Source organism: Equus przewalskii, chromosome 13 (genome assembly GCF_037783145.1).
Source record: "Equus przewalskii isolate Varuska chromosome 13, EquPr2, whole genome shotgun sequence".
In the NCBI taxonomy this organism is placed as follows: Eukaryota; Metazoa; Chordata; class Mammalia; order Perissodactyla; family Equidae; genus Equus; species Equus przewalskii.
In genome coordinates, this window is record NC_091843.1 from 55,645,020 (window position 1) to 55,656,834 (window position 11,815).

At 41.0% G+C, this 11,815-nt stretch overlaps 1 protein-coding gene across 3 annotated transcripts in view; it reads right to left on the minus strand.

Annotated features, from left to right (window-relative positions):
* The window catches only part of COMMD10 (COMM domain containing 10), a 169,699-nt gene extending 161,014 nt beyond the window's left edge, over positions 1 to 8,685 (minus strand). Inside the window, exons 1-2 of one of the 3 annotated variants that reach the window (XM_070569509.1) lie at positions 8,191 to 8,685; positions 6,729 to 6,819 (exon numbers count right to left, since the gene is read on the minus strand). In XM_070569509.1, coding sequence (XP_070425610.1) covers positions 6,729 to 6,819; positions 8,191 to 8,231 — 132 coding nt within the window. In that variant the 5' untranslated portion in view covers positions 8,232 to 8,685. The remainder of the gene's footprint in view (positions 1 to 6,728; positions 6,820 to 8,190) is intronic. The other 2 variants (XM_070569511.1, XM_070569510.1) reach the window with 2 other exon arrangements.
* Between the last annotated feature and the right edge of the window lie 3,130 nt (positions 8,686 to 11,815).

Below are 11,815 nucleotides of genomic sequence, written 5' to 3' on the forward strand. Positions count from 1 at the left end.
AGCACTATTCACAATAGCCAAGACATGGAAACTGAGTGCCCATTGACTGATGATTGGATAAAGAAGATGTGTGTGTGTATATATATATATACACACACACACATGGAATGGAATACTACTCAGCCATAAAAAAAGAAAAAATCATCCCATTGGCAACAACATGGATGGAGGAAATTACTCTAAGCGAAATAAGCCAGACTGAGAAAGGCAAAAACTAGATGATTTCACTCATATGTGGAACATAAACACATGGACAAAGGAAACAGTTCAGTGGTTACCAAGGGAAGGTGGGTGGGGGTTGGGCACAGGGGGTGAAGGGGAGCACTTATGTGGTGACAGACAAGAAATAATGTACAACTGAAATTTCACAATGATGTAAACTACTATGAACTCAAATTTAAAAAAAAAAGAATTGCTAATCAGAAGACTAAACCAAAGAAAGGCAAAAAAACAAAAAAACAAAAAAAACCCCAAATAATTATTCAAGTAATTTCCGTTTGATGAGTTCTGCAAAAGTAATCGGTTATTACAGGAGCACACATAAAGCAGGAAGTTAACTCTTTTTTATAATTTCAATATTTTCCAAAACTTACACATTACACAACTATTTTTATAAGCAATATAGGAAAGAAAGAAAACAACTAACCCTCTAAGTATACTCTCTGGCTAGTCTCCTTTCTTTCATTTCCAAAATAATCTCCTTGATCTAAAGATATTGGCTTATCAAGTATGAAGAACGTACACTATTAGACCAGCTTTTAAATAAAAATAAATACTTTATCCAAACATACTGAAAACAACTTTCTCTACTGCTGTCTCTCCCCAACAGCAACACAGAGAAGGTTCAGAAGGACCACGAGTCCCTGCCTTGACAGCTTAGGATGAGGTACAAGTACATAGCCACAACTGAAGCAGCATTAGAACTCTTAAATGGCATATTTTTGGAGGCTAGTCACCAGAACTCCCAGTCTCTACTTGTTTTATGACTGAGAAAAACATGAACCACAATTGAGCAAAATGCCAATCACTTACCTCAAGAAAAATGTTTTGATTTAAAACTTCCAGAATCTCTGTGACTACCACACATCTTCTTGAAATAATGAGCTACAGCACCAGAGTTTATCAATATGAGGAATACAGTAACAGTATTACTTATGTATAATCACTGAACCACATGTTGCATTAAATTCAATGGAAATTTACAATTTAACTTCCAAAGAGGTCAAGCTGATTCCTTTTACTATATACCAAGTAACCTATTTTGACAAAATAAAAATAGTGACTGAACATGTATAAAAGTAAACTTTAGTGTTCCCAATATACACAAGAAAGTGAGATGTTTTAAAAAGAGAGAGAGCAACAAAAGGAACATTCTCAAGATCTTCAAGGGCATTATATTAATAAAGCGGTTTGGAGTGAAGGGAGACAAGAGAATATTTATCTCCACCATCCAACGAAACATCAGGCATGCACCCTTAAAATAAGATGGAGCTTAGAATATGTGAGCAGAACAGCAGATAGAGAATACAGCTATAAAACAAAGTTCCAAAAACATATTCAACACCTTGCTCCAACAATGACCCTGGGTAGATAAATATTACATTTAAGTCCCTCTATTTGCTTCCAAATAGCAGCAGTTTAACTTCTTTCCATCTACTAAAAGCAATCCACACATATTTGGGAGTTAAAAAGAAGGTAAAAGGAGACATATTTCTTTTTATCCTCTCAATGGGAAAAAATTAAGTCCTAGGTTTATAAAATTAGAGAGTAAGTGTCCAAGAAATTTAAATTTTAAAATGGAAAGTGGATGCTAATTTTTTCTATATTTAAAAAGCATATGCCATAAACATATATACACAGGCAGAAAGGAAAAACAACACTTAGGAATAAGGTACTGCTAAATGGATTGACATAGAAAGATCTCTGATTAAAGTGGTAAGTGAAAAAGGCAAATAGCAGGGCAATATATACAGTAAGGTATCACATATAAAAACACAGGCAAACCACACATTTCCGTATGTTTGTGCATGCACATGTGTGTGCACATCTGCATTTAATAATACATGGAAAAAGACTGGGAAAGATAAAAACCAAATTGATAAGGAAGGTTACCTCTAGGAAGGTATGATGGTTTTATTACGTCCACAAATTCTTTAACACTTCACCCTTCAAAAGAAGGAGCCTAATCTCCTTTCCTTTGAATGTGAGCCAACCCTAGCGACTTAACTTCTAACAAGAAGAATATAGTGAAAGCGAAGCTATGTGATATCTAAGGTTAGGTCATAAAAAGGACAGCACATCCCTCTCTTAAATCACTTGCTCTGGAAGGAGCCAACCTCCTTCTGGAAGAAGTCTGGAGGAAAGGCCTATGTAGCAAGGAACTGAGGTCTCACACCAACTGATGCCACTAGCTAGTCAGATTGGAAGGAAATCCTCTAACCCAGTCAAACCTTCAGATAACAGCAGCCCCAATCAACATCTGAAAGCAACTTCATAAGAAACTCCAAGCCAGAACCACCCAACCAAACCATTCCTAAATTCGTGACCTACTAGAACTGTGAGAGATAATAAATGTTCATTGTTCTTTTAAGCTGCTAAGTTTTGGGGTAATTGTAATTCAGCAACAGATAACTAATACAGGAGAGAATTAAGATGGAAGGAGTGGCAAGTGGTAACCAAGTGGGAATTTCAGTTGGTCCACATTGTTTAAAATTTTTAAAAGAAAACCTATTCATTAACTATTTGTGAAATTTAAAGTGTTATTAAAATGCTTAATTTAAGCCCTCTAAGTATTTTGAATTATATAGGGCACAAAAAAAAGTAAGTTAAAAGCTCCACTCTTGCAACTTCTCTTTTTCTTTTTTGTTTTTTGGTTTTTTCCTGAAGAATTCATTTTCTTAACATGAATGATGAGGGAACCAATCTCAATTCCACATATAGTTGAAATTGGGTCACATTCCTCAGAAAATTATAGAGTCTTCTATTCTACGAAAATAGTACATTATTTAAATAATTATGAAGGCAACTAGGTTTTAAAAACTCAGAGCATGGATTTAGAGACAGAGAGAACTGTGGTCCAGAGTCCGAGCTCTGACTCACATACACAGTCATGCACACACACAAACGCCACAATGGAAGAAGACACGGTACGAGTACTCTGCAGACATTATAACTTAAAGTGTATGTATATATCTTTCTTACCCAATAAACCAATTTGTAAGGAGCCCTCCACATTATATTAACTACAAAATAAATGCATTTTCAGAGATAAACTACCCTTTTCTCTTTTTTCCACATAGGTGGGGCCAATTCTTCTTTGTGCAGGACTATCTTGCACATTGTGCAAGACATTTAAAGTCCCAGGGCATTAAATGCCAGCGGCACCCTCCACGCATTGTAACAATCAAAAAAAACCCTCAGGCATTTCTATATGTTGGGTTTACATCTGTGATTATCCTATGTGTCATAATGGGGAAATACTGTGGTACTCACAAGTGAATCTATCAAGCAAATCAACTTCTATTTCAAACTTCTGAAAGAAATAGTTCTAAAATGCATGGCATCCCTTCTAGAATTTTGTAAACAAGGTATACCGGATTAAACTAATTTCTTGTGATGACTCAGGTCATAATTATGAGCATCAACGTTCTGTGCTACAGTATCCTAAAGAACTCCTAAGACACACTGATGCTTTTTCAGTTCAGTAAAAAAAACCTCAGGCCTCTGTGCTTTTATATTTCTTATGTATGACTTTCATAATTCTTCCATTTCATTCCATGATCAGTAGTCAATTCTTGAAGCAGTCTATATGCTCCATCATAGCAGCACCTTAATCCCTGAGTTTGCTGTTTCTAGCCTGCCAAGGCCAGGTCTAGACAGCTGATCTCTGAGAACTAGACATACAGCACAGTTACATTAATAGACTCTGTGTGAGGGACTAAAAGTCTCTCCTATGGAGCAAAGCGTATGCGTTTTTTTAATTGCATGAGTTGTGACAGCTATTTTTGAAACTCAAAAGCCATAAATGTTTCTTTCTAAGTTCCCAGCTATGGAAGTTAGTCTGACTTCCCCCAGTATTTCCCAAGGCAGATTCTATTAGCATGCTGGATGGAACAATTCTCTGTGCAGGACTACACACTGCAAGACATGTAAAGTTCCTGGGCATTAAATGCCACCCTTGAAACACTGTAACAACCCCCAAAATTGCCGTGTATTTCTACATGCTAGGATAGGCCAGGAAGATGGCCAGTTCAAAGAGGACTCCCAAACCCATACTTAGGTGTGCCCATATTCTATACCTCAGCTGTCTTAGTTTCCCCATGTTTAGTCCTACTAGGGATTCCAAGAAACTTGTCTGGACAAAACCAGATTTTCTCTGCCTATAAGCAGATTAAACTTGGTAAAATTAAAGTGCCAAGCTGATAACATTTAAAATAGCAACCAAATTCCTAAACCTCTTCACCAATCTACCTACATCAGGTTTCACTGTTCTAAGGGCTCCACTGTCTCAAGGCAAAGGCGAATTTCACAGACCAAGAGTACATAAAAGAAAGCTGGCAGATCCTGAATGTCTCCTCAAAATTTTGAATAAGAGCCTTTATCACAATAGGAGTCCCTCTGGAAAAACATTTCCTGAAACTGTCCAGGAAGAAAAATTTTGTACCTTTCCTGACTTTCTTTCTTAGCAGACAAGTAATCACATACGTGTATTTCTGTCTTCGGTTGCTTCAGCTCTCAACAACCACACCTCCTCATCTCCACTCCCCTACCTCTGACGGCATAGCATTCAAGCATCTCTGTGGAATGCTGCAGCCACTCAGCTTCTCTAAGATAGATGTTAACTTATTCTCAACTCCAGAGGTGACTGAGGGTCAAAGATAAACTAGACATCACAATTTTCCCTGCAAATGTTTCGTCCTCCCTCAGTATGAAGAACAGAAGATGTATATAAGTTTTTGTTCCATATTGTTTTATATGTTTAAAAAGGCAGCCATCAGCTCAGAAAATCAAAGCAGAATTTCTGTATCAACTGCCTGCATCATTCACTTTTAGACTGATTTATATATTATTTTGTACACTTTCCTGAGGTTTACTGTAATGGGATAAAAGGATGGATTGTGGGAGCAGGCTGCCTTACTAGCTAGCTGTGTGACCTTGGGCAAATTACTTAACTGGTCTCTATCTCAGTTTCTTCAAGAATAAAATAAAGATGACAACAGTACTGACTTCCTAAAGTTGCTGTAAGGATCAGATGAGTTAACCATACAAAGCCTTTAGTCACAGAGGGAGCACTGTGAATAGGACACGCCACAAAATGCAGCTGCTATTGTTAATGCTGTTGTTGCTCCTCCTGTCCATCTACTTCACCAATTCCTTACAGGCAGGAATTTAGAGGATCGATATTGGTTTTGTGTTTCCAACGGCAAGGAAAAGAATTAACTCCAAGAATAGTTACTGAGTGCAGATGGTATAAGTGTCATTGTATCAGGTACGGGAAATATAAAGATGAGTAAGAGATGATACTCAAGGTATTCAAGGTCAGAGAAAGACCTCATAATCATGAAACAAATACTTATGAGGCGGTACTGAAGTGAGGTGAGAATGAACCAACTGTTTTAGAAGCACAGAAGGGAGAACAACAAACTGCTGAGAGTGAGACTGAAATCCTTGAAAGATGAACAGTTTAGTCACTAAAGCAGGGAAGAACATGGCAGGTAAAGGAAAGAGGATATGCACAGATACAGAGCTGAAAAAGTTCATGGTATGTTCTAGTAGAAGAGCGCAGTCTACTGTGACTGGAGCACTTGCAAAGCAGAGAGAATATAGGTTGTGGTCATATTATAATGTTATCATAATATAATACAACGTTAAGGATTTGGAACTTTTTCCCACGGAGCAACGGAAAGTCAGTAATGGATTTGAACGCTGTAAAGATACGATCAACTGTTTTTAGGAAAAAAATATTTGGAAGGATAAATGGAATAGCATTACGAAGAAGCGACAGGAAGAGAGAAGACTATAGACAGAGATACCAGTTTGAAGGTAATTACTGTAGCCCAAGGGAGGGAGAATAAGAATCTGAACCAGGACTATGAGAAGAACTTGGATTTGAGAGACACTTCAAAGGTAGAAAGGGCTTTGGGGCTGGCTCCCAGCCAGGCCAAAGAGGAAAGAGTCCAGGTTCTTGTTTAATGGTGATGCCTGGCACCAGGTAGAGCAATTAGTGGGTGCTCCATAAACATGTGTTGGATGGAATTAAATTTTTATACCACAATAAAGACGTTAAGTTAGATTGGTGACCAAGCAGTGACATCAACATGTCCAAAATAGCCACACAGAATTATTTTTAAGAGGAAGAATGAAATCAGAATTTCCCCAAAGCATGTTCCACAGAACCTTAGTCTCAAAATATATATCATGATAAAATAATTCCAAGGTTGAACACATTTGGAAAATTTTGCACACAGTATGTACCCTTAAATATTTACTATAAATACTACCATATAATATATTCTGAAAAGTTCCATAATAAGGAAAAAAGATTAACTTTAATGAAGACAGTTTCCCAAACTTTTGACCACAGGACATTATCAAATTTTCTAGAGACCCAGTGTGTCCGAGGACACACTGGGGAACACCATACTTCCCCAAAAGTTCTTTAAGTAGAAACAGAGTTTCAGTGGAATCACAAGAAAGTATTATAAGCTATAAAAATGAAAAGTACAAACCTTCAGGTGAAGTTTTTGAAGAATTCGGGTGAGCAATCGTGGAAATCTTCCTATATCTATTGCATTAATCAGCGACACTGCTTTTTTCATGCTAAATAAATTCGTAAAACAAAGTTTTAAGATGAGTTTTCCAAGAGGAATTGTACTTACGTTAAGTACAGTTGTCTATAACTGCAGTTATCTATAAGTTTTCATTCCAACAATTCTGCTGTAAGGTAATGCTAAGTGAAATAATGAAAAATAGATGATGGCCAGCCAAGGAGGCACGGCATTTCCAAGAAGATGTCCCCCAAAAGTACTTCTGTTCAAAAGGTCCATTTGGCAAATTTTCTCTTTCTTGTGGGCACGGCAAACTACTAAGGGAAGCTTGCACTCTGCAGAGAATGGCACGAATTGCATGAATGGCATGAGAATGGCAATGGGTGTTTAAGCATCCACTTAACTCAAAATGGAACTCTGAAAAGAGTGAGAGGAGGGAAGTAGCAATTACATCAAAAATATAAAGAAAAGAATGCTGCATGGTAGCTAGTGGGGAAAAAACTACATACACAACCATGTGGGGTCACTAAGTACACAAGTGTTTTAAAATCCTGCTTCAAATGTAATAAGCAACTTTCAATTATGTGATAACAATACAACCACACCATCCTGGATATGGTTTATTGATGTGGTGTGTGTTACCCAGGACGCTGGTGTGAGGAAAGAAACTGGCTGTCAGAACTCAAGAAATCCAGGAAGATAGACAGAGATACCAGTTTGAAGGTAAACTTTAAAATGACAACTCTCTTCTTCCAGAAGATTCCTGCCCCATCCAGGCACTAAAAAGTTATTTTCCAACTTCAATTATCTCCCTATACACTTCAGCACTTTTTCCACATCCACACACCACCTGTACTACGTAATTACTTTTAATAAGATGCAATCATTTTTACTTAAATAGTTTTATTTTAAAAGGGAACTTTCTATCAACACCATGAACAGCAGACCTTACCTTCCCTAACTGGAAATTAACTAAAAATAAATAAAATGAAGACAAAAGTAATGTTACCAAATTCTGACTAGTTACTGAAACTCCCGGCCTGAGGCCTGCTCTACCTTGATTGAAAAGAGAGATTAACAAGACCCTCCAGCACCAACCGGGGTCTTTCTCATCATCATCAGGTCTGAGAACTGAAATCGGGAATAATGCCGCGTTATGCCGCGTTACTCCAGGTAGGCCTGGGACTTCTGATCCTACACTCTGAACAGCGGCACAGACCACACACTGGCGTACTGCCCTCAGCTGCAGCGCCCCGCGACCCCCCGAGGTGAACCACCGCCAAGGTCGGGGCGCCCACAGTCCCGTGCACTCCTGCGGGGCCCCCCGGGCCACTTCGGCTGCCCCGCGCCCGCCCCCCCGCGGCCCAGGCGACAGACAGCAAGGACATCCCGGCCCCGTCCGCGCCAGCCGGGGGGCGGCTACCTGGGGCTCTCCCGCAGGATCAGTGCCGCGGACGCCGCCATCCTTGAAGCTCCCACGCCCGGCCGCCGCCTGTCAGCTGCTCGAAGCCCAACCAATGGCGGCCACGGCGGACGGAAAGCCGGAAGGCCCAAGCCGCGCAGCGGGCCGGACGCCGCAGCCCTGTTCTGAGGGCCTGCAGGGACGAGGGGGTGTCCCCAGCGTCCTCCCCGCCACTCTAACCGTTCGGAGTTAGGGCTGTACGCGTATTAATTTATTTATATTTATACACTTATTATATGTGTATGCACATATCTGGATATGTTTTATGTGTATAATATGTGTATATTTTTATGTGTTACGGATGTAGTTTGTGTGTATAAACATAGGCATTTAGGCGTGTGTGCATATACATTTTTTTAAACAGAGAAAGTGTAGGCACTCCCGCCGTGTTGGGCCTGCGCTGCAGAGATGAGCGGCGGAGCGCGGTCCCTGGAACAGCCCAGGGCGCCGCGCATCACCCCGCGGGAGATGTGGTGCCGCCAGCTCCAGCGTGGGCGCTGTGCGATCAGCCCCGCCGCTGGAACCTGCAGCCCGGGAGCTCTGCAGAGCGCCTTGCGGAGTCTGCAGTATGTTGCGTCGTTTATTCAACAGGATTCGTTGGGTGCCTACTATGTGCCAGGCACCGTGCTAGGTGCTTGGGCTGCAAAAGACCAAAATTTCTGCCTTCAGAGATTGCCAGCAGTTCAAATGGACGAGCCTTTGTTGCGCCCTTCTTTGGGGTCTGGCACTGAGCTAGGTACTGGGTAATACGGAAGATGAAACGCGCGGCACAGACTGCCATTAACGATGTCACAAGAGAATTGGAGATAACATGGGTTCACGAATACCTAGGTCTGCCTTAGAGAAAAACAAGTAGTGCATTAAGGGGATTCAGAGGTGGGAACAGTGCTAAGGCATCAGAGATAGGGTCAGGAAATCTTCCTGGAGCAGGTGGCATGAAGAAGCATCCAACGATAAGTTGTGGCATGTGCACTTAATCTCGTGAGAAATGGGGAGCCATCAAGCGTTTTCAAGCAAAGACATTTTTGTGATGACAGCTGGGTTTTTTGAAGGTCGTTTGTTTTGTTTTGTTTTGTTTTGTTTTGTTTTGAAGATGGCTGTCATCAGAATGATGATTGGGTTAGAAAGAGGTAAGCAGGAAAGCCAGATAGGAAACTATTGCAACAATCTATGAAAAGCAATACAATCCGCTGGTAGTAAAATGACATTGGAGAATGAAAATATAGTGTATGGATTAGAGTTACATTTCAGCTGTAGAATCTTCAGGAGCTGGCAAAAGATTGAATTTAATTTTCCTACCTAATTATGTTTTACTTAAATTATTATTTAAATTAGTTGGCATTCCTACAGCAGCCCAAAAACATCCTAACTGAAAGGAGAAGCCAGATTGCAAATTAAAAGTGAATAATTCCCACATGGATAATTGAGTCAATTATGCAGTGTGTTGAACACATACAAATACATTTAGTTCTACAGCACTCCACATACTCCCCAACTTATGCAGTATTTGAAAAAGATGTATGTGAATCTACATAAATTATAGGTCTCTGGTAACAAACACAGATTACCTTACCTGGCATAACTTTAAAAGGGTCCCAGTTCCCTCAACTTTTGAATCATTTCCCTTTTGATCCATTGCCTGAGCCACTAACCAACTAAAACCATTTTTGAATTTCTAGTGAAGTTTACCTCCTCCTCACTTCCCTTCAAAACCACAGCTGGGATTTTGAGCAGAAGAGCATCAAGGTGGTTTGAGCCCTGATGAGGTTTGAGTCCTATTCCTGCTGCAAAATGGGAGTGCAAATAATGTCTGTTCCCCTGGGCTGTGATGAGAATTAAACAACGTGATGTGTGTGTGCAAGAAACACTCTACCCTCCCTTATAAAACAAAGCACAGACTTCCAAGCTTTTAGCAAAAGTCTCCAGCAGACACAGAGGCCTCTCACTGATTCTCTTCATTTTCACTGATGGGGTGATCACTTCTTAGTACCACTTGTTGCTATAAAGGCTTGATGCAGTGAGTAATTTTGCCCCTTAAATGAGACCCTCACACATAGTACTGTTCCTCAGTACTATGGGATATTTCCAGAGAGACTATTTCCAGTTACTGTGTCTTGGAACAGCCAGGAGGTGGGAGTGTGGGGAAAAAGATCTGTCTGTAGACTCATTCCAGTCGTCTGTCTCTTGTTGGTCAGAATTTGTACTATGGCTTATTCATCCCCGGTATTCCTGGGGTATGTCACCTGATGCCTCTAGGCAGCCACTGGGAAATCAAGAGCTTCCATGAGTCTAGTAGAGAAGGAACTGAGTCCTGGAGCTGTAGGAGAAGAGAGCCCAAGGCCCCAACCCTGCCCATACTCACCCCTCCCGGTGTCTGCTCCCCCAACCCCACCCCGCCAAGGGTGGCAGCAAGTGTCAGGGGCTTTAAGACCAGGGGAAGAGTTCCCAGGAGCCACTTTGTTGGGAAAGTTGAGCTCCACACTGAAACCTGGGATGCGGTGAGGATGAGCTTACCTGGGGAGGTTGTAACTTGGAGACAGTTTTACTCCTTGAGTGGAATCTTGACACAGGAGTTGCTTGGGGCCTGAGTGCTTCAGCTCTTGATTGATGTGGCTTTTTCAATTCACGTCTGCCTAGTCGTTTTACCAAAGTCTATCACAGCACAGGTTGGAGTGAGATTGGTGACAGCCCTCCACTGCGTCCTGGGAGCTAACACTCCCTTCTAGGTCTGACCTTTGTCCTGGTGGGAGCCCCTCCCTTTTGGTGGTTCCTTCTCAAGGGCTCCATGGCAATCTCCTACCATATGGCCTCAGTCTGCACCCACCCTTTCCCCACCAGGCATGATTTATATCTTTGACACTCAATGAAGTGGAGCCAAGATCTGAGCCTTTTTTTTCCCCAGACGTCTACTCCAACTCTTAAGTAAACCCTGGCTACACCAACAAGACCAGCCCAAATCCATCCCTCAACATTCCAGCCACAACTACAAATGATTATCTTTGGAGGAAGGGTAACACCTACCCGCCCACCAGAACGGTGTCGGAACCACAGGAACCCAGTCCAGCTGAAACATCCTTTTAAGTCAGCTCTTGATATATATTGTCAAATTGGGAGGTACAGGCATTTTTATTATGTACCCAGATTATTCTGGCTATGGATTAGCTAAGTATCTCAAAACTGTTGAAAGTCTGTAGTGCTACAAGTCAATTGAGTTTCTCAGGTGAACTGTTAAAGGTAGATTAGAGTCACATACAGGCAGAGGCCTATCTTTAAAGGACTGTCAAATACAAAGTTCATATTCAGCTGCTTTGTCATATTTGATTGCAGAAGCCATTGGCCCAGTTTTCCTCCTTCCCACCACCACGCCGAATATACACCTCTCCCTCTCCATTGCTCACTCACTGTTTCTAGCCCTGTTTTTAGCTCTGTAGTCAGCACTTGCCTCATAGGTGTGAGTGCATCAACTGGGGCATAAGTGAAGAACACCCTTCTAGATGGTAAACATGTAATTTTTCATTCCACATTTTCTCCCCAGATTCTCAGGGGAATGAAGTTTTAAAATTAAATTTTATTTATAAGTTGGTTA